Source organism: Siniperca chuatsi, linkage group LG3, assembly GCF_020085105.1.
Source record: "Siniperca chuatsi isolate FFG_IHB_CAS linkage group LG3, ASM2008510v1, whole genome shotgun sequence".
NCBI classification, from domain to species: Eukaryota; Metazoa; Chordata; class Actinopteri; order Centrarchiformes; family Sinipercidae; genus Siniperca; species Siniperca chuatsi.
The window spans coordinates 23760320-23781144 of NC_058044.1; the positions used below are offsets into that span (position 1 = coordinate 23760320).

General features: G+C 40.7%; 3 protein-coding genes across 5 annotated transcripts; 1 reads left to right on the forward strand and 2 right to left on the reverse strand.

Annotated features, from left to right (window-relative positions):
- Window positions 1-1389: 1389 nt before the first annotated feature.
- Window positions 1390-7199, reverse strand: r3hcc1l (R3H domain and coiled-coil containing 1-like). The gene is made up of 7 exons (XM_044189920.1): window positions 7067-7199; window positions 6166-6667; window positions 5698-5885; window positions 5397-5467; window positions 4969-5064; window positions 4714-4854; window positions 1390-3977 (listed from the first exon to the last, which is right to left on the reverse strand). The coding sequence occupies exons 2-7, from the start codon at window positions 6652-6654 to the stop codon at window positions 3925-3927; spliced, it is 1038 nt and encodes a 345-aa protein (XP_044045855.1). The 5' UTR covers window positions 6655-6667; window positions 7067-7199; the 3' UTR covers window positions 1390-3924.
- On the forward strand, window positions 7105-13286 carry crtac1a (cartilage acidic protein 1a). Of its 2 annotated transcripts, none has more exons than XM_044189918.1 (14): window positions 7105-7186; window positions 8472-8677; window positions 8802-8998; window positions 9104-9240; window positions 9365-9521; window positions 9610-9744; window positions 10687-10823; window positions 10937-11073; window positions 11212-11294; window positions 11506-11606; window positions 11861-12029; window positions 12419-12564; window positions 12856-12895; window positions 13021-13286. In XM_044189918.1, exons 1-14 carry the CDS (start codon window positions 7184-7186, stop codon window positions 13026-13028), a joined length of 1656 nt encoding a protein of 551 aa, XP_044045853.1. In that variant the 5' UTR covers window positions 7105-7183; the 3' UTR covers window positions 13029-13286. The 2 variants fall into 2 exon arrangements, with proteins under 2 accessions (XP_044045853.1, XP_044045854.1); XM_044189919.1 differs by lacking the exon at window positions 7105-7186 and adding an exon at window positions 7441-7595.
- A 2225-nt stretch (window positions 13287-15511) lies between these two features.
- On the reverse strand, window positions 15512-19770 carry golga7ba (golgin A7 family, member Ba). Of its 2 annotated transcripts, none has more exons than XM_044189922.1 (5): window positions 19627-19770; window positions 18007-18132; window positions 17142-17294; window positions 16934-17035; window positions 15512-16823 (listed from the first exon to the last, which is right to left on the reverse strand). In XM_044189922.1, exons 1-5 carry the CDS (start codon window positions 19672-19674, stop codon window positions 16740-16742), a joined length of 513 nt encoding a protein of 170 aa, XP_044045857.1. In that variant the 5' UTR covers window positions 19675-19770; the 3' UTR covers window positions 15512-16739. The 2 variants fall into 2 exon arrangements, with proteins under 2 accessions (XP_044045857.1, XP_044045856.1); XM_044189921.1 differs by lacking the exon at window positions 19627-19770 and adding an exon at window positions 19045-19350.
- Between the last annotated feature and the right edge of the window lie 1055 nt (window positions 19771-20825).

Sequence of the window (20825 nt, forward strand, 5' to 3'; positions counted from 1 at the left end):
TGCTATTATATAATAACACTATCACAAGCATAAACATCACTGATCAAATATCTATCAAACTAAAACAAACAAGGACAAGAGAGGGACACTACATCATGTATTGTGTTGACTTTTTTCAAACTGGAGTTGAAAAGTACCACTTTACAACAAATTATAAAAGTTGTCAACTCAATATGGCCAAACAACCTCAACAAATATGCTTTTAAAGTGGTTTGATGTCATTTTTCTTAACACTTCAAATTTTTTATTTTACCATGAAGTGGGTTTATATGGAAGGAAGATGACTGTTGAGGTACCCAACAGAATCATAAAGTAAGCAAACAGAATTAGTAATGTCCATTATACAGCAAAAGTTGGCAAACATTAGCTAACATTAGCCACCATAGGCTACTGGTCATACCAGACCAAGTAAGGCTGTATCAGCCAAGTCTTTAAAAATCTGTAAGTGTGTTGAATTGAGGAACGGTGCATTTATTGCTTAGGAATTGAACTTTTCAGTTCTTAGAGGAAGACTGTGTAATTGCTTCTCTCAAAATGTACATAGTCTCGTTTTAAGTGTAGTCTACATTATCATCTTAAAACATTTAAGATGATATGCTACTGCATAGGGACTGCAGATGGAAATTAGCTAGTTGCTAAATTTGGTACAATACATTTCTTGTTTTGTTGTACATGGTCCATTACAATTGAATACAACAATAACAATAATAATAATAATAATAATACTGCCAAGTAGCAACTGATTGTTCATGTGGTGATCAATCTATTTGAGCATGTCATTAGTAACAATGCTTTGAATTTTAAGAGGGGAGGAGGGTGATGTAAGGTGTGTTTGCTGACAGTGTTTGGTGCTAGGACACGCTCCACCCTACACCACCAGAGTCCTTTATTGTGGTGGGACATTAGATTATTCCTTCATTTGGACCATGCCTCACGTTTCATTTGCTCCATGACATAACAGCGTTTCTGTGCAGCACGTCTAGGGCAGAGTTGGCCCTTAGAACCACTACTTGCTCAGAAGTGGTTTGTGTTTGTGTAGTTAATCTACTGATTGTGTGTGAGGCACCCAGCAGGCTGCTCTGCGGTACATCACCTCCTCGCGAACTCACAGTAAAGCATGACATTATAGGCAGGGCTCAGATCTCACACGATGATAGTAAAGAGCAGCTTTGGTGTATATATGTAGTTCAGCTGCAAGAACAACAGAGCACAGGGAGGTCCACTTCTGTTCTGGCAGACTCACCATGCAAATGTGTCCACATTTGGCTTTATTCCACACTGGAAGTCATGTAAGTAGGTTATGAAAGAGAAAGTCACATGTGCACTGAGACCACGAGCACGTGATCTGGTCACTAGACAGAGAGAACAAAATCTGCAAAGAGTTTAAGCTGAAGTGACGACAAATCAACATACAGTTTATTTTGTGACCTTTTTTTTTGTCTTCAAAACACATTTCGGTGATCAGTCATACAACAAAAAAACAGAACTAAGAAACAAAACAAAATGAATAGATGCATCATCTTTTTGTTGTTGACTTTCCCAGCCTTTTTGTTTTCAAATTCTTAACAGTGATATGCATAAAGTTAAATGAATGAGCATGAGAGTGAGTCAAATCACACGATCATTTAGTTCAATGTCATGGACGTAAAGAAGTAAATAGTAAAAATCACAACAAAATAAATAATTTCTTTGTCATCTTGGCATATTTACTTTTATATTTCATTACTTTCACTTCCTGGAAAACTTTACATAATGGTCTAACAACAGGCATAAATAAAAACTGTAACATATAATTCTAACATTGTTGTTTTTAATACCTCCCTGTTAAATTAAATGAAATAGTATTTCTCTCACTAACTGATATTCCCTGCTTTATGTCCTGCCCTTGTGTCCATAAAAAACACTTAAAACACATGCTGTCAAACGCATTTTCATCAACCTTAACAATGTATCTAACTAGTATGTATGATGTACTGCCAACAACATAAACAAATCACTCCTAATTACCTGCAGAGATTGTATTTGAATAGCATGAATATGAATTTGTCAAGCTCATTGTGAACTACTGATTTAAAATGAACACACAAACTGTACATGTAATGGTGCCTCCTCTGAGGCTGCAGCACTTTAATTAGCCCACTATGAGCCACGTGGCACTGCGTCTCAGTCGTCCTCAACCAATTATCTAAAACAGTTATACAAACTGGGTTCCTTACAACAGTAATGTACTGCACTGATTTGGATATATATTAGTGGTAGAGTTGAATTTCACACAAAGTCTGATTAACCTAATTAAATGATGTCTGCCGGCAACATGTTTTAACATGAATGATCCCCTTTTCAAACATGTATGTACCCAACAATCTGTTGTATTATTATGTTTTCATATCCACTAACAGCTAGCAGCTAGTGAGGCCAAAAGTTAACAGCAAATTTTAGTTTGAAGTTTAATTAGCAGTAAAACAAATGACAAATTTGCAACTCTTTCTCCAAGCTGGGAGAATGAGACTTAATTATTGGCTGAGGAGGTGAAGGAGACGGTGCCACATGGTCTGTTGTTGGATGGGTGAAGCCTCAGAGGAGGCGTCTGAAAAGCAAAAGTCTCCTGGGCCTGGATGTGTGTGTTTCAGGAAGCTAAATTATGAAAGCTGACTATGAATTAGGAAACTGAGGTTGAGGTTAAACATTTAATTCAATAAGCATCGTCTGTTGCTAGTAAAATCTTTTTTTTTTTTTTTTAACACGTCCAAAATCTCAACTTTACAGGAAAAAAGAAAAACAGAAACATGTAGTTTTCTAATGTACTATCACCGGGTAAAATGTATGGTATTCACGATGTCTTGAAAAGGATAAATTGTTGCCTCCATTACTGGACGGACACAATAGTGTGGTTGTTTTAGAACATGGACATGGTAGGACTCCAAAGTCTCAGTGTTCACAACATCTTTTCTCCCTAGTGAGATGAAGACAAAATATGTCTGTCAACTAAAAGCTTATTTGGTTGAATTTTGTTCTTCAGAATAAATGACAACCTTATCATCATTATCATCATCATCATCATCAGTACTGCTTGGACAACAAGACTCCTCTCATTGAAAATGTGTACAGATGAGCTCACAACACAAAATACATTCTCCTTTAGGTTTTAAACAGACAGACCAGAACAGCAGCAGCTTCTCTGCGGGCTTTTTACTTCTCAGAAAATGTTTAATAAGACGAGCTCACAGGGCCAACTTTGATAAAAGTGAGCATCAAATTGACTGTAAAATATGCTGCATTTTGGGAAAATGACAACTTTTAATTCAACCTCTAAAACATAGTCTAATCTCAACAATGTCTTCACATACAGTATAATGATGTACTGTATCATTATGACTGAATTTAATATTACGGATTCTTTAACAGAAAGATTTGCTGCCCTCACATTTACAGGAGGATTTTCATGGGTCATTTTTAAAAACATAAAAAAAAAAAAAGACAAACTCTATTAAAAAAATAATTCTTTTGAAGCATTAGTTACCCTTTACAAAAGATCAGACTCAGTGCTTCGCTACAGACTGTGGTTACAATGTTAAGAAATATGAAAGGTCGGTTGTGTTAGCCCTGGACATGGCACAGAGGAAACAGTCCCTGCATGGACAAAGTATGAACATAAAAGGCGAGGGAAGAGTAGCGGGACGCTGTCATCTGCACTGCAGGCAATCGGACAGTGGATTATGAGACATTCAGTAACAGTTGGTGAAGGACTGCGGCAGAAAGAAGGAAAAAATGGTGGGAAGCCATTTTTGGGAAGTGTGGTGGTAGGAAGGAGTGGCCAGTTGAAGAAAAAAAAACAGCAGGAGAAGAAACAGACTTTTGCTTTTCTTTAGCCTCTGCTGAATCAAGGAATCTAAACAGACGGGGGGGGAGTAGTTTTCTGTGCGGTCACTTCCCGTCCCAAGCATCTTCCTTCTGTTTGGCTGCCAGGCGCTTTTGTTCTGAAAGATAAATCACAGAGACAGACAGTTCAACATATGAATCAGCGAAAGCCCTTAACTAAACAACACTTTGGTGATTTGTTGCTCTAAATTTGTATCACTGTCTTTGCCACATGCAGGGAAGTGAAGCACTGAAGCAGACTGAAGAGCCGGCTGTAAATTAATTTCTGGGTACGACCTTATGTGGCATCCATTCCAAGGACACAATGTTCAGCACATGATGCACTTCTGCACCCATGCTAAGAACAAAGGTGCTTTTTTTAGTTTTCTATACTCAAGGCCCTGACTTCCTGACTGGCTCTTCAGTGGACAGCCATTTGTGGTTTTCTGTGCCTATATACTTATGTTCCATCTGTGAAGGGAAATGGCTGCTGTACTGATTATAGACCTGTTATGAGCTGCACGGCAGTGGACGAAGAGCAACTTCTCTTGGCGTAAACTTGCAACTACACTTTCCATTTTCTTCTGTAAAAGTATAACAGCTCCCACTTGTGGTGGAAACCTTGTGATGCAAAAACTTGGACAGTCACATGAGGACGGTTACGTGTCTTTAATATGTATTTATTCAGGATTCAAGATGAGGATCTGCAGTATTTCAGTCAAAAGTCTGCTTCTTAAACATCTAGGCTACTGGTGGACAGAACAGACCTTCAAAAGGGTTCTGCTGACCACAGCACATCTTCACATAAACAAGCTCAATCATAAGCTGAACATAACATCTCTGTGAATAATGTACCTCTCGCTTGCTCGAGTTTCTTCCTCTCTGCCTCGCGCTGCTCCTTTGTCAGGTTGCTCTTTACACCGAGGGCACCGATCACAAGCTTGCGAGCCAGCGCTGCACTCGTCTGAGGTCTCTCTTTAGCAGGAAGGAGGTAGTCTAGGGATGGGAGGAAAGGAGAATAAAGAGGGACACAGATAATGTTAGTCTTTAAATGTGTGAGATACCGTGGACAAACTGATGAACCGGCCAGACGGATGGCTGTATTTGTACCTGAGCAGCTACGGGCTTTGGCCTTTGTAGCAGGGGAGGATTTGGAGAGAGGTCGCAACTTCATCAGTGGATGTTTGGATCTTAGAGCTTCACGGGCTGAAAAGGGAAAAGAAACAAATTGCAAAAGTCAACGTGTCGTTTAATATTATTTTAATATAACTGAAAAGGCGAGTTTGTAAGATGATTTCAAAAAGAGATTCAAATGTATTTCTTCTTACAACTTACAACACCATATAATAGCTCAGCAGTTAACACCAACTTAATGTTAATAATGTTGAGTTTTTCAGTCAGAGTTGGTGGGTCAGGGTCTACTCATGTCCACTGATCAGCTTTATTAAACAGTTTTCCTCCCACTGTGGCAGGTAAAAGTGTCACCACAATGATATAGGAGAGCAGAGGATAATGTATTGTAGCAGCTCTTCACTAACCTGCTATGGGGCTTGAGAAGAGACCCAGGGCTTGTGAGTCATCAATCCACTTGATGTCAAAGCCTCTCTGTCTGAAATCACAGTGAGAAGTCACACAAAAGCAGTAGAGAAAATGAAAATAAATATGGAAATAAAACCAAAGGAATATAAAGCCTATGCTTCTGAGTCTTGTGGATCTCAGATGCAATCCATATACCAGGGATCCTACACACACTGAAATGTCAAGAAACCTGAATTATATTGATGAATGGGGACTATATTGTAGTTTAAATTTTTTAGTAGTACATTGAATTATACATACTGGTAGCACTGAAATAACTTGAGAAGGTCCTCTGTCTTAAACTCTGCAGGGAAGTCGTAGATCTCCACAATGTGAGAAAGTTCGTCCTCACTGAGGTCGATGTCGTCATCTTCATCATCATTATCATCTCGGTCCATGTTGTAGTAATCAAACCTGGGCTGCTGGATTGAGCCCTTCTTTCTACCTTCCTTCACAGTCAGCAGAAGGGTGAAGAAGTGAGAAAAGTGAGAGCAGATGAGGAGAAGAAGGAAATTACAAGAGAAGGAAAGGGATGAGGGGCATTAAGCCTGAATTATAACTCTGCTTTTGAGTATTGTATTAGAATACTTATTAGACTGCGTACGGTTTAGCTAGATGTACAAATAAACTGGCAAATGACTGTATGTGACAGTTGGGTAATGTTCTTCTGCTTATTGTGACTTCTTTTTTTTAATATATATATCACGCAGACCTACACCAAGCTCTCACCTCTTCAAGCAGGTGTGGATCCAGACAATCTCCATCATCATTGAACAAGGTGTCCCAACTCTCCTCTTCCACCTTTTCTTCCTGAAGAGATGTTGCTTCCAGAGATGAGGTAGCATCTGCTAGCATCTCCACACTGGCTGAATCAGGGTGCCCATTAACCTGCACATCTGTATCCTGTAACTGCTTTTCCTTTATGTCAGGCTTGCTGTCACCATTCTGTATCTCACCTCCATCTTCTCCTCCAGCAGGTGCTCCCTTATCTGCTGCTGCAGTCTTGTCCTTCTTGTTCTTGGCGTTTTTCCTTGCCTTGTCTGTGTAGCGAGGCCTGGGTCTTGGTTTAACTTCTCCCTGAGTCTGAGCTTTGTCTTTGGAGCCATGAAGTCGTTGCTTGGGGGCGTACAGAGCCTGACTTGGCCTCTTTGACTGAGACGGAGATGTGGGTGTTGGCTGGGCTGGAGCACAGTCTTCTTTTTGCTGTTCCAACTCCATTATTTTATAACATCTGGATCATAGAGGAAAGAAAATAGAAGAAGAGGCAATGAAATACGTAATATCATGGCCTATCTTCCTTAACCGTTAACAGATTTCCAAACGTGTCCTGAATGGGTTTAATGACAATATGAATTATCTTTTATTCTATCGATTTTAACTAGTTAATTCATCCGAGAGAACAGTCTAAAAATTAAACAAAAAGCATTTAAACCACGACATTGCTGTTAGCTACAGTTAGCTTACCAATTTAGCTAGCTATAACTAAAATTCTTCTCGTTGAGGTTGTAATAATTGTTTGTTTGGGACACAAACGTAAAGTTAATATAAATTGTAATTATATCCATTTATTTTCGTTCAAACCATTTTCAAAAGGAAATTGTATGTGATAAGTGTTGCTCTTTCAGCTTACCCGTGTTTGGTTTGTTTAGCAATAGATTTTCGTCGCACTACTGACGCACACTGAAGACACCAAAAAGCATTCTGGGAAATGTTGTTCTTGTAAGGCACTGCAGCAGAACCAGTCTGGATGGTGAGCACGTTTGTTTAATGTCGAATTTGTTTTTATGAGAATATTAATTGTCTTCATGGGTCAGGATTTCTACCCCGGAAGGAATTATTTATGTGCTGTCGCTTAAATGTATTCTTTCTGTGCCGCCGCTGGAATGTTTTTGTATCGCGGCGCCTACAAACAGAGCAGACTTCCGCTTCTCACAGAAGCGCATGCCAGCCATTGGTCAACATTCTAATTAGTCACACCGTTCTTCGCTTATTGGCCAATCGTCTACACGTTACACAAGCTCTTTCATAAACTTTAAAAGCAGAGGTTGTGTAAGGTGGATAATCTTTGCCAAATGATATAATAAGCGGCGCCAAGTACGCTTATATCGCTGCAGCGAAGTCAGATAATCTCCATCTCTATACACTGATAGAGCTGTCAGGTAAGGTTTATGAAGCAACGAAATGTCTGCATGCCAAATCTGCTCAGGAACAAGCAGGGTTAAGGAATAGGCGTCAATGACTTCGTGGAGCAAACAAAAGATTATATCATATATCATGTGCATCATTTTTAACAATTAAACAAGAAATTAGCAGTAATATAGAAACTGACATCAATAATACAGCGATATAATATACCTGGGTACAGATACTTGTACTGTAGTTGATTTTATGGACAAACATCTAGAAAATATTCATCTTCAAATGTATGATTACTTTCTCAAAATGGGAAAAACATAATGGTGTTCACTGGTGGATTTGGAGAGAAAGACCTCATACTTAAATCTATCTTCTATCATGGCTTTCAACTCATTTTTATTATTCTAACTTCTTCTTCTCTGTATTCTATTTTTTGTTAGATCTCTTTCAGATAATTGTGGCTTTTTTACACTTTGATTTTTCCAATATCTGTGTATGTTGTTTATCTCTTTGTTAGCCCCACTGTTACTCAGTTTTTAAGGTTCTGTAAAAATAAAAAAACTATTTATTCATTATTGGGGCACTCCAGCGATTTAGTGTTGTATGTTCATAAAGTTGGGGGATTTCACAAGAGACACATAAAAAAAGGTCAACTTTGACCTTATAAAGTTGATGTACATTTTACATAAAATGTTCTTTAAATTCTGACTGTAAATGAGGTATGATTTTGCTTTACTGAAGTATACTAAAATGCTGTCTCTCACGTCATGAACATACAGTATCACTATACAGTATAATTGTTCATCATGCATTATGTCTGCCCAGCTTTAAATAGAAAAGACTTGTGCATCATCTGCATATTGAAATAAAATGCATAACCCTGCCCTGTGTTCCGCCAGGTTGCAGTGATGTGGGGTTCAGGTCTGTTGCTCCTCCTGGTCGGACTCTGGCATCCGTCCCACTCCCAGATCTCTGAGCCCATGCTTCAGGTTGTAACACAGACGATGCTTCCTCCTGATAGTCTGCACAACCCCACGCAACTCAACTATGGGATGGCTGTAACGGACGTGGATGGTGATGGTGACCTAGAAGTGGTAGTGGCAGGGTGAGTGTGAAAATGGTTAACGTGCTGACGGCATGACAGTACGCATCTGTTAGCTGTATCTTGTGTTCAAAAATTCTTTTATGAAACTGTGTGCAAAACAAACCTGTGTGATGTTCTCCCTCAGGTACGATGGGCCCAACCTGGTACTGAAGTACGATCGCACTCAAAACAGGCTGGTAAACATTGCTGTTGATGACAGTAACTCTCCATACTACGCCCTGAGGGACCGAGCAGGAAATGCTATTGGAGTTACTGCCTGTGATGTGGATGGAGATGGACGTGAGGAGATCTACTTCCTCAATACAAACAATGCTTACTCTGGTAAATTGTGCATTCTTATGATATGTGCGCAAAATGTTTGCCCCAGCAAGTAATTTCAGGTAGCTGAATGACTTTTTCTCATGATAACTGATTGTTTTTGTGCAGGACGGGCAACTTATTCAGACAAGCTCTTCAAGTTTCGGAATGGCCGCTTCGAAGATCTTCTGAGTGACGAGCTCAATGTGCGTCGTGGCGTCGCTAATCGCATGGCAGGACGTTCGGTTGCATGTGTTGACATAAAGGTCAGTAAACCCACTTTGTAAGTAAAGTCCCACAACCTGATTCTTCATATCGCACCCTCTGTGTTTCCTCTTCCTCCTTCCAAACAACCTTCCTCTCACTCTCTTGCCTGTTGTTGCTCTGCAGGGAACAGGCCGTTACTCAATCTACGTAGCCAACTATGCCAGTGGCAACGTCGGTCCCCACGCTCTCTTAGAAATGGATGAGGCAGCCAGTGATGTCACCAAGGGAATCGTCGCTCTGTCTGACGTGGCCGCCAAGGCCGGGGTCGACAAGTTCACAGGTCAGGAGTCGGATTAGAGAAGTGAAGTCTGTGATGTTTTGAAGTGTGCTGAATCAGCTGAAGCATTCACGGTTTGCTTGTGGAGCAGGTGGGCGCGGTGTGGTGGTTGGACCGATCCTGAGCCAGTCGAGGTCGGATGTGTTCTGCGACAACGAGAACGGACCCAACTTCCTTTTCAAGAATAATGGAGATGGGACTTTTGTTGATATGGCCAGACAGGCAGGTGAGTATGAAACAGGAAGTGAAGAAGCTGAAAGGTATAGTCAGAAGTAGAAATACTACTAATATAAGTTAGTAGTTGCTGAGGCACTTGTATGTCTTGCAAAGTTTATACTTTTGGTTTCACTCCAAATATTCTATTTTTTGTCCTCTTATGTTTAATGCCTACCAGTATTTTTAGCCATGCTAGCAGCATGGCTCAAAGGAGGGCGGCCTGTCAGTCGATCGGCCCAACACTTTGGTCCTGACCGAAACGTCTCAGTAGCTATTGGATGGATTGTAATGAAAATACTTTCGTTGATGACTAAATAAAAGTACTACAAAACAAAAGTATTGCAAAACTGATGACATTATTCTCAGCTGTAGTTTGTGTTTAGTGCTAATTAGCAGATGTTAGCATGCTAACACACTAAACTAAGACGGTGACCATGGTAAACAAACATTGTGACTGCTAAACATCAGCATGTTAGCATTTTCATTGTGAGCATGTTAGCATGTTTATGTTTAGCTCAAAGCACCATCTGCCTAAGTACAACCTAAAGCTTTGTTTATACTCGCGCAAGACAGCGTGGCACGGGCCTCCACAGAGCTGCGAGCATGCCCCTAACCCTCGCGCCGGGGACACTGCGTTGACCATAAACCCGGCCTTAGAGAGTGTAAAGTTAGTTAGTCTCCAGCTAACATGGCTGGAGACACTTGTTTCTTGACCAGTGAGGTCATTGAAATTGAAATATTGAGGTTATTACCCTGAAAATGTAGTCTGGCAGACAGCAATACATTCTGGGACCCCCGACCAGAGTGTCTTTTTTTCATACTACCACTAGAAGTCGCTAATGTTGGGAATTTTCAAATCCTACACATAGGGGCTTCAAAAATAATTGATATCCAAATACAGTATATTATTTTTCCAGCACTAAGGCTTTCAACATTGTGTCAACTTCTAAAGGTGTGGAGGACCGGTACCAGCATGGCAGAGGAGTAGCACTAGCCGACTTCAATGGCGATGGAAAGACAGACATCGTCTATGGCAACTGGAACGGCCCACACAGACTTTTCCTGCAGGGCAGCGACTCTAAATTCCGGGTAAGGAAGGAGAACAGGATGGTGGCGGAAAACAAATAAAAAGTGGATGACTATATAAAAGTCTGTAAGATGGTAAGAGTTTGATGAAGACTTGACAGTGTTCTCTTGTGCAGAACATAGCAACTGGAGGATTTTCTGCTCCCTCACCTATTCGCACAGTCATCGCCGCCGACTTTGACAATGACAAGGAGCTGGAAGTGTTTTTCAACAACATTGCTTACAGAGGCAACGCCCCTAACAGGCTGTTCAGGTAACATTTCAATCATCATGTGAACCCAAGGTCTAGTGAGAAGCATCAAACAATTAAAAAATAACTGGCAGTAAAACACTTCCTGCATTATTGTTTACATTATTAGCTATTTTGAGAATCTTGTGTGTTTGTTTGCAGGGTGTCAAGAAGAGCTGATGCCGACCCTTTGATCCAGGAGCTTAATGTGGGAGAGGCTGCGGAGCCACAGGGGCGAGGAACAGGTCAGCTATCTCTAAACCCAGACCAGAGGACATCTGACAGCATATTTTCATCAGTTTTATTCTCAAAATGTTATAACCTGACGTGAATATGTGACACCTCTGCTACCTCTCTGTTTGGATGAGATTTACAGAGACACAGCTGTCAGATAAAACACCACAGAGAAGTTGCTATGTAGGTCACTGCAGCGAAAGCTCTGTCTGTTTTGGACAGGTGGCACTGTGACAGACTTGGATGGGGACGGACAGCTGGACCTGCTGCTGGCACATGGGGAGAGCGCCCAGCAGCCAATCTCTGTCTTCAAGGTCACACAGGTGTGTATGTGCATGTGTGTTTTTTGTCAGTGGTGGTATTTGTATGTAAAATATGAATGAACATTTCCCTCTAAAATGTAGTGGAGTAGAAGTATAAAGTAGCATAAAATGGAAGTACTCAAGTAAAGTACAAGTACCTCAAAATTGTACTTAAGTACAGTAGTTGAGTAAATGTACTTAGTTATATTCCACCACTTGTGTTTGTTTATAACTGAGCCCTAAAGATCCACAACCTAAACTGTAAACCTCATCAGGGCTCGTCCAACAACTGGCTGCGGGTCATCCCTCGCACCAAGTTTGGCTCTTTTGCCCGGGGAGCCAAGGTAACAGCCTTCACCAATCAGAGTGGAGCTCACACACGCATCATTGACGGAGGCTCGGGGTACCTGTGTGAGATGGAGCCTGTCGCACACTTTGGTTTAGGTAACTTACTTTTACACTTTAAAATTCATACACACTGAAAGAAAATGGGACAAACATAAAACTCAAGTAAAAGCCAGTAGGTCACAGTAGGCATGTTTTTTTTTTAAACTATGGACAGAGCCAGGCTGTTTCCACTCTTTATGCTAAGCTAAGCTAAGCTAATCACCTCCTGGCTCTAGCTTCATACTTAACGTACAGACATGAGAGTGTTATCAGTCCTCTCATCTAGTTCTCAGCAAGAGAGCAAATATTTCCCTAAATCTCAAACTATTGCTTCAACATGTAATACCATGTGTTGTCCTACCACACACAGAAAATTATGTAACTTTTTGAACAGTTTATTTTCCTCCTGTGTGATTCTCAGTGATTTATCTCCCCATGACTCCCAGGAAACGATGAGGTGACGGTAGTGGAGGTCTCCTGGCCAGATGGCAGCTTCATCACTCGAACCCTCCAGTCTGGTGAAATGAACTCAGTGGTGGAAGTAGCCTATCCCAAAGAAGGGGAAACTGCTGTGCTTACCAATGACACGCAGGTACACAGAACGGCTCCACGGCATGAATTATGAACACGAGTAATATTCCAGTCAGTCTGTGGCCTTATAAACTAATCCAACCCACCACAGTCAGTCTCTTGGCCGAGTTCAGTTCAGTTAGAAGCTGTTTTATAACTAAATATCGCCAGCAGACAACACAAAAGACAGATCAGTCAGTAACATTACTGATTGAGTGCTGACACAGATGATCATTTGTCGTCCTTTGTCTGTAAGATCTAAATGAATCAACATATTTGAATATCAATGAATTTCTTTCTTCTTTTTGTTCAGTGTGGTAAAGGTCTTACTGTCCAGAACGGCCGCTGTGCAGGTAAGCAAATTTTATTATTTCTAATTTTTTTAAATGAAGTGCCTTTTTAGAGATGAATAAATCCATTTAAAATCAAATATTATTTGTTTTCTTTTTAATTTCCTTTAATGTTTATGTTTCTACAGGTCTGTGAGGATAATCACATGAAATGCAATACAAAATTGCTGTGGAAAATGTTACAGAAAACATGATTTTAAAATACTTTTCTTTTTGTCTGTGCTTTAAGACAGGGGCCTTGTTGTTTTCTTTACTCTATGAGTAGTTTTAATATTTTTGTGTTTCTTATTTTTCTCTTTAACTGTTCATATTTCACTTTTACTGCTACTGCTAGGTTATGGTTGTTATTTTGATGTGCCATGACAAACTCCCTAAATAAACTGCTACAAATCAATATGGTCAGATTATCATTTCATAGGTACAAAAAAACCCATCTGTCTTAAGTAGTTTGAGACACTCCCCATTTAGTCCCACATACAACCTCTTCACTCCATGTACTTTGATTGACAATCGCAGCAAACACAAGCTAGTGCCGCCTGCATGTTTGAAGACATACTGAGTTTTCACTAAAACCTGAAGCCAGCTGAAAATGAATTAGTAAGAACAAGACATGAACTCTGTGGCTGACACAGACTAGCTGTAATAATCAGAAAGGACTAGCTTTCTGTACAAAGGAAAGATATGGAGTTCCTTTATTCCCACGTATCTTCTGTGTTTGCACGCCTCTCTTCTGCCTTTTCTCGTCTTCCCTCCACGTGACTGTCATCTCCATCAGTTTCAACCATTTATACTGTGTTGTCATAATCTGATGTCTGCTTTTCTTTGTTTTCCTCCACCATTTTTTTCTTATTCTCCCCTATTCTGTCCCTCCATTCATGCAGCGATGCCTCCATTTTACGAAGGTGTCCGCTCCACCTCTGTCTCCACGTTTGAAGCCTTCTTTTTTAAGACTGTTTTACAACAGTGCGTCATGGTGCTGTCTGCACTGGCAGATCTCAGGGGATGGTAGTCATGAAGGTAACAATGATACAGTAAGCTTTTATCCAGCACTGCATGCCTGGACCAAGCATTTGCTAAAAGACTTGACTTCCTGTGACATGCACTAACGGTGAGTCAGTTATCAGAATGCATATCCCAGTAGTCTGGACACTTCCTGTTTGCTCTGGTGAGCTGAATGCATGCAGTGGTCCCTACATGAAAAACTGTGATCAGTATCATGCGCTTTACCCAGCTAAAAGTGCTGCAGTGTCGTATATCAAGTCAAGCGTGCATGCAAACATGAGGGACCTTTCCTGACCAAAGCTTGTCAAAACATTAAATAAGCAAGGTTTTTTTTAATCTGACATTTAATGTCTGATGTTTTTAGTTCATGCAATACGTTTAAATCATTATCATTATTATGTACTATAGGCCTTTTCCACAGCAGACATTTTGATTTGTCATAGTAGGAAAATCACGTGTTACTAATAACGTTAACGATGTCTCTATTCTATTCAAGTGTCCCAGTAAGCTGTGACAGTGAGCCAGCACGCACAATACCAGGACCCTGAAACTAATGCAGTTAAAAGGAATTCATTTCATTTACACGTGTGATTTTCCTACTGTGACACGTCAAAATGTCATTTGTGAAAAAGGCCCATTATGCATAAAATAAATATCCTTATACCTACTTTCCAGTAAATAATTTGCAGTAAATTTCACATGATTATATGAAAATATGTCTATATAGTCGATGGTTTAATGAAATCCTGTCCTGCCAAGATGACCAAAAGGGATCACAAACTGTGAGAAAGCACTATTCATGTGTCAAAACAGGAATAATTAACAACATTAAAGCAGCCATGATTGATTTTTTTGTTGTTGTTTTTTTGGCCACTTGGAGGCAGTGGAACAAGGGGTAAACACATTGATATATTATTACCCAACAAAGGCTAAGGTTATGGCTAATGTGTCCGCCAACAGTTGCTTATTTACACATCCAGCAGTTACGGAGCAACATTATCATTCATTTGGAGTCGTGTTTCTGTTCACCTGATGAACGTGTCCAATATTCATTCTCCTTTTAGCTCTGTTAGCTGGCTCTTTAGCTGCTAAATGCTCTACTATGTTCACCAGCTAGTTGCTAACTTTGTCTGCCAGCTGTTTGGTGATGGACAGGTAGTGTACAGTGAGTTTATCAGAGCTCATTTGCTGAAAAAATCTGCCACCTGTAGCTGGAAATGACACTGATGAGAGCACCAAGACTGAGACAAAACAGTAAACTTGCATAAACCAAAACAATAAGCTAAAAGATGCTAAAAGCTATACAGGGCCAGGTGAACATTCACTACAAGCGACCTCTTAAAGTCATCTACAGTCATTTGATCCATTATTCATATAGAAATGTTTAGTGCAGCTTTAATAATGCTTTCCATTTAGGAATTCCAGTTGCAGAGCCCTGCTACTGTGCATGCTGGGTTACAATCATGACTTTCTGCCACACCTGAATGGAACGAGGCCATTATTAATGTTATTATAAACACCTGTGCTTTTCCTGCTGTGACCAGTCAAAAGGTCTGCCATAGTAAAGGTCTATTTTGTGGATTTACAGTTCAATAACAAAGAAAGATGAGCTCTGTGTGCAGCTGTGATGAAACAGTATTTATTTGACATCAGTCATATATACCTCATTGCCATGTGTATCAAACAACAAGCAGTACGAAAGTTTGTTCTTGCACAAAATGTCACCAAAATAAAAGACACATTCACATTTGCGAGCCAGTTTTTGGCGGTTATTGTTCTTTGGAAGTTCGTTCAGAAATCAAGGAAGGGTTGGTGTATTTTAAAACACTATGGGTTAAGATTCAGGAAGACTTTTTGACCCATCCTTTGTCTACTTACTACTGCATTTAATGCACAATATGTCTTTGCATAATCAAAATTTAGGAAGAGTTGGTCTCACTCATTGAAACCAAGAGGTTAGTACTTAAATTTGTGCAAGTGTCTGTATTTGTGTGTCAACCAAATAAAATATAGGCTTCACGTGAGAAATATGGAAGATCTGCTACATAATATACATGGATGGGCTGAATGACATTCATCTGCTACCAGACAGCATGATTTACATCAGAGGTGAAGGAGGAAGAGGATCTTTGTACAGTTTATCTGGGCTGTGGGGAGGTGAAACTTTGTGATTCCCTGTTCAAGTACTTGAAACTCAAGACAGAGCTGCAGATAACATTTTTAAAAGCCAGTGTCTGGTGTGCAGGGTTGATGGTGATGAGTTCAGTCCAGTTTCCTGGTTGGTCTAGTGTGATCGGGGTGCCGTTGTGGCTGATGTGAGCTGCATGGTGCAACTGTGGTGGCTGAGGTATGAGGTTTGGTGAGGCTTGTGGTCTTCACTCCTGCCTCTACACTTCCACACTCCTCCCTCTTTTTCCTTACATCCTTCTATCCTTTTCTCACGCACCAGATTACGCATAGCTGTGGTAACTTCAAAGAGGACAGGAAGGAAGGTCATGGTACAATCACACAAAGCAGTACTAGCTAAATGTTTTGGTGTTGTTTTTTTCTTTTCTCTGAGACATTGCATCCTACAGTACCATGACTGTGTCGGCGCATGCACATTGCTTTGCAACAAACTACTAAAGTGTGTGTATTAAGCGTTCACTGTGAAAAAAAGCTTGAACAACTTTAGCAAGTCTTGGCACGTCAGGAGCCACATGCCTCTCTTTGTTAAAATCTAGCGAATCCTTTGTGTGAGCGTAGCTTTGGGATGTATGGGCTAAGTGTTGGAACAGTAGCTGTATCATTGTCCTCAGTTTTCCTCCAGGGTTGTGAGTGATCAGGGGGACACGCTTGTACCCAGTCATCGAGCAGTGCTGCCGGACACAGAGCTGCTCCCTGAGCTGGAGCCACTGGAGCCCCGGTCTTCATAGATGGAAATCTCTATCTGGTGGGAGAGTAGTTAGGGACCAAGAACTTGCTGTGGAGTGTTGTTAATTAAACAGCAAAGATAAATGCTCATGCTTTTGTGTGCATGCACCCAAAAAGTAAGGATACGACACGCATTCCCCTTTCTATGGGATCTGTGATGAGCAGCCCTCTGGGAGCATAGATCTTCTCATTCTGCTCCTGAATGTACTTAGCTATCTTCTTCAACACCTGACACACAGACGGAAGAACAATGAGAAATGGTATGAAATTCCAGGCATGCTAATCATTGTCCCAGACCTTAAAAATGCATTGAGTTTGAGATCACCAGTCTGACCTTCTCATAGCGTGTCTCCATGCAGAGGAAGATGAGATATGCTGTAGCACAGGCCAGACACCCCTCCAGGTAGGACTGGCCTCCTATCTTTTCTGCCTCTGCGTAGTAGTTATTCAGCGTCTTCACAGTGTCCTCAAACAGTGTCCGCTCAATCTGGAGACACACGCAGAGTTAGGAGTGGTGAGACCAGGAACAGTTAGTTATATGGTATGTGTCTTTACCACTAGACCTGTACAGTGGTAAGGCAGGTAAAACATTGGAAAACATGCCAGTTTGTTTGTCTTTAATCATTAATGAGCACATATTGCAGAGTCTACTATGGGTATTCACCAGATACCTTTAAAAAAAAAAAAGTATTAATTTTTAATTGTCGGCAAACTTACTATTCTTGTTTGTATTTATGAATATATAGTAGTTGCTGGGGTGAGCTGGGGAGGGGGTGTGTGTGTGTGTGTGTGTGTGTGTGTTCAAAAGTAAAAAAAAAATGTTCTAAGAAATGTTTGTATTACTGTCGTAATGGATCTCGATATAAATAAAACAAAATTATTCGCACATATTGCTTTGAATTTAGCAACTATTATCCCTTCCAACACTGAGGAAACGGTGGTATTCAAATGATTTTGTGAGAGAAAGCCCTCCATTACTGTTTTCATAGGCAAATATCTCCGTGTCAATTCACGTGCCTCACACAACACACTGGTGGCATTAATAAACAAACAGATCAATTAAAGTGTTACAGTAGTTTATATCATGTGTTGCTCTTGAATTATTCTGTTCACACACACACATGACATCATGTCATACCAAGTACTATGATGACTACAAATTCACATGCATGTATGGTTGGAGGCTACCGTCTCCTCACCCTGCTCTCCAGCTCAGAGGGGAACTTGGTCTGAAACTTGCAGGTGGTTCCTTCGCTGTAGTCTCTCTGGATGAAGACTTTATTAGCCAGAGATGCACTGTGCCTCAGCTCCTGCAGATTGTGGAACTGGGGAGGATACATCACACACACACACAAATATAATGAGGTTAGATACAGTGTGTCTTTAATGAGTCCCCAGAGAGAACTCCATCTCCATCTGTGCACCTGTTCACTCATAATGTGTCCAAACAGCGGCTGATTCGGAAGTAGAGGATGATAGAGGAGAAGCAGACAATGTGCGATCAATCACTCTGTGGCTCAGTGTCTGCACTCATTTCTGCCTTGTTGTCTGTTGGAGCAGAGCCCAGCATTGGACATACTATCTTTTCCACACACACACACTCAGTCTCTGGTCTTACAGGGGGGACTAAAGCTTGCAGGAGATGGGACAATATCTCACTACATTTCACAACAGATTGATCAGGCGGAACAAGATGAGGCAGACTGTTAAAAGCCCACCCAAACTCTTGTAATCTCTAGTGTTTCAGAATCATAATCAGAAATACTTTATTGATCCCCAAGGGGAAACTCTTTCATTACAGCAGCTCACTGTCAGAAGCTCTAAGCAAATCAGAATATAATACACTATAATACAGGTCAGATCAATTAAGTACCAAGTGGAAATAAGTATAAAATTAAAATAAGTGGAAAGTACAAAGTGGATTTACCGGTTGATGATAAGTATGTACTGTATAATAATACAATGTAATAATATAAGTAGTAAGTAATAGTGCATGAACTGTCAAGTTAAGTGTAGCTTATTAAGATGATTATGAGAAGGTGGATATTGCACAGCAGTAATAGAAGTATGAATAAATATCAATAAATAGGGAATTTTAAACTGAAAAGAGTATATTGCACAGCAGTATTAAACACAGAATACTGCACAATTATTTCAAGTATTGCAGTGACATGCCAGAAATGTTGATTGCATTAAGGTGGGTGTTGGGTAGGCGAAACATCAATTTTGTTCTTTACCTTTAATTTATTTTTAGCATTCATGAAAGCACAGATGGAGGCGAAAGAGGCCGGAAAAGCAGTGAGGAAGGTCAGGGCGGCGTGGCTTCTGTCCATGGTGCTGAACGCTTTTCCTCCGCGTGTGCGTGCGTGTGCGTGTGTGTGTGTGGGGGGGCAACAGTCACTGTCACCGGATTAACGGGGCGTCTCAACAGACAAAAACAGATCTGCTTTCACCAAAACAATTTAACATCCCGGGGGAGGACCGCACGGTGATCCGCTGTTTCCGCCCCAGTTCTGTTTCCATGGAGCGCTAGCTGGCTTTCAAAATTTTTATGTTTTTTAAACATTTAAATTTTAAAACGCCAGAGCACGCGTACAGCAGGAGAAACGGCCAACCATTTGGACGGAGCTGGCATGTAGGACACAGCCGTCAGTAGTGAAGTGAGCCGCAACTGAATCAGTGTGGCACAGATTCACCGTGTGCAGCATCACTGCCCTCACTGACCACGTTAACTGCCCCCGCGCCTGTTTTATCGGAATGATAATAAAACTGTTTGTGCTGCAAATCGAAGCATCAGCAGGAAAACTAAACAGCCTTACCTCTGTCGCCATGTTGCCATCCGCAGCCGTAGGGACGAGTCCCTGCATGCGCTGAAATCGCTTTAGTGGGACACGGGGACGGTTGGAGGCGGGGGGAGGAGATAGGAGGGCGGGGTCAATGGGGCGCGGCTAACGCACGTATGTTTAGGTCATATCAATTCAGCTTTTCTACAGTCTCACATGAGTTTTGAAGCTGCCTTAAAGACAATATATTAACTTGTCATTGGCAGGTGTTACTAATAACATTAACGATGGCTCCGTTCTGTTAATAAGTGTGCCAGTGAGCCAGCATGCACAGTATCAGGACCCTGAGACCAGAGCAGCTAAATGGAATTCAGCCATCATTAATCTTATCATTTACACTTGTGCTTTCCTTACTGTGATGTGTAAAAAAGTTGTTTTCTGTGAAAAAGCCCTATTGTGTGGGAGCAAAGAACGGCCTTAAACCTGTATTAACTGCCTGTTTGGCTACACTGACTTATTATCACCAAATTTGTTAGCAGACAGTTGCCTACTTACACATCTAAAAGACATGGAGCAACATCAGCATTCATTTGGAGTTGTGTTTCTGGGCACCTGATGAATGTAAGTCCAATATTAACGCTTTTAGTTCTGTTTTGTTCTCTACCAACTCCTGATAGAAGTTTTTGCACTTTAGCTGCTAGTTGCTCCACTATGTTCACCAGCTAGTCGCTAACTTTGTCTGTCTGTTGTTTGGTGCTGAGCAGGTAGTGCACAGTGGGTTTACCAGAAATTGTTGCTGAAAACAGCTGCCTGCTGCTGCTGGAAACAATGTTGATGAGAGCAGTAAAACAACGAAAACAATAAAAGTTACAGGCCGAAAAACCAAAACAATGAGCTGAAAGATGCTAAAACGCCAAACCATAGACGTGAAGGGAACTGCAGCGTCGGGCAGGTTTGTTACTACGTGCTACACCTTTCACAATACACTGTCATTTTGAGTCATTGTTAATATAAAATAGTTTGGAGCACCTTAAAGGGTTTGTGACTTATAAGCAACTGAATACATAATTGTGAAGTTTAATCATAATTAAATGCTTATATTGAAATTGTTTTAGTATTGAATTATTTTACTTTCTATTATCTATCTGAATTGATGTAGTTAATTTCTTCGAAAGTCTTTGAAATTTCCAGAAATTTTAAAAGAAAGTGAAAGTCAGACACCAAAATTTAACATG

Coding starts and splice junctions, on each gene's coding strand:
- golga7ba (XM_044189921.1), bottom strand. CDS start 19,140: ATGGACAGAAGCCACGCCGCCCTGACCTTCCTCACTGCTTTTCCGGCC. Junction 18,133..19,044: donor ATGCTAAAAATAAATTAAAG/GTAAAGAACAAA, acceptor TATCCTCCCCAG/TTCCACAATCTGCAGGAGCT. Junction 17,036..17,141: donor TGGAGACACGCTATGAGAAG/GTCAGACTGGTG, acceptor TCTGTGTGTCAG/GTGTTGAAGAAGATAGCTAA.
- crtac1a (XM_044189918.1), top strand. Junction 8,678..8,801: donor CTAGAAGTGGTAGTGGCAGG/GTGAGTGTGAAA, acceptor GTTCTCCCTCAG/GTACGATGGGCCCAACCTGG. Junction 11,295..11,505: donor GCCACAGGGGCGAGGAACAG/GTCAGCTATCTC, acceptor TGTTTTGGACAG/GTGGCACTGTGACAGACTTG.
- r3hcc1l (XM_044189920.1), bottom strand. CDS start 6,654: ATGGAGTTGGAACAGCAAAAAGAAGACTGTGCTCCAGCCCAGCCAACA. Junction 5,468..5,697: donor AAGTTATTTCAGTGCTACCA/GTATGTATAATT, acceptor CTGTGATTTCAG/ACAGAGAGGCTTTGACATCA. Junction 5,065..5,396: donor CTTCTCAAGCCCCATAGCAG/GTTAGTGAAGAG, acceptor TTCCCTTTTCAG/CCCGTGAAGCTCTAAGATCC.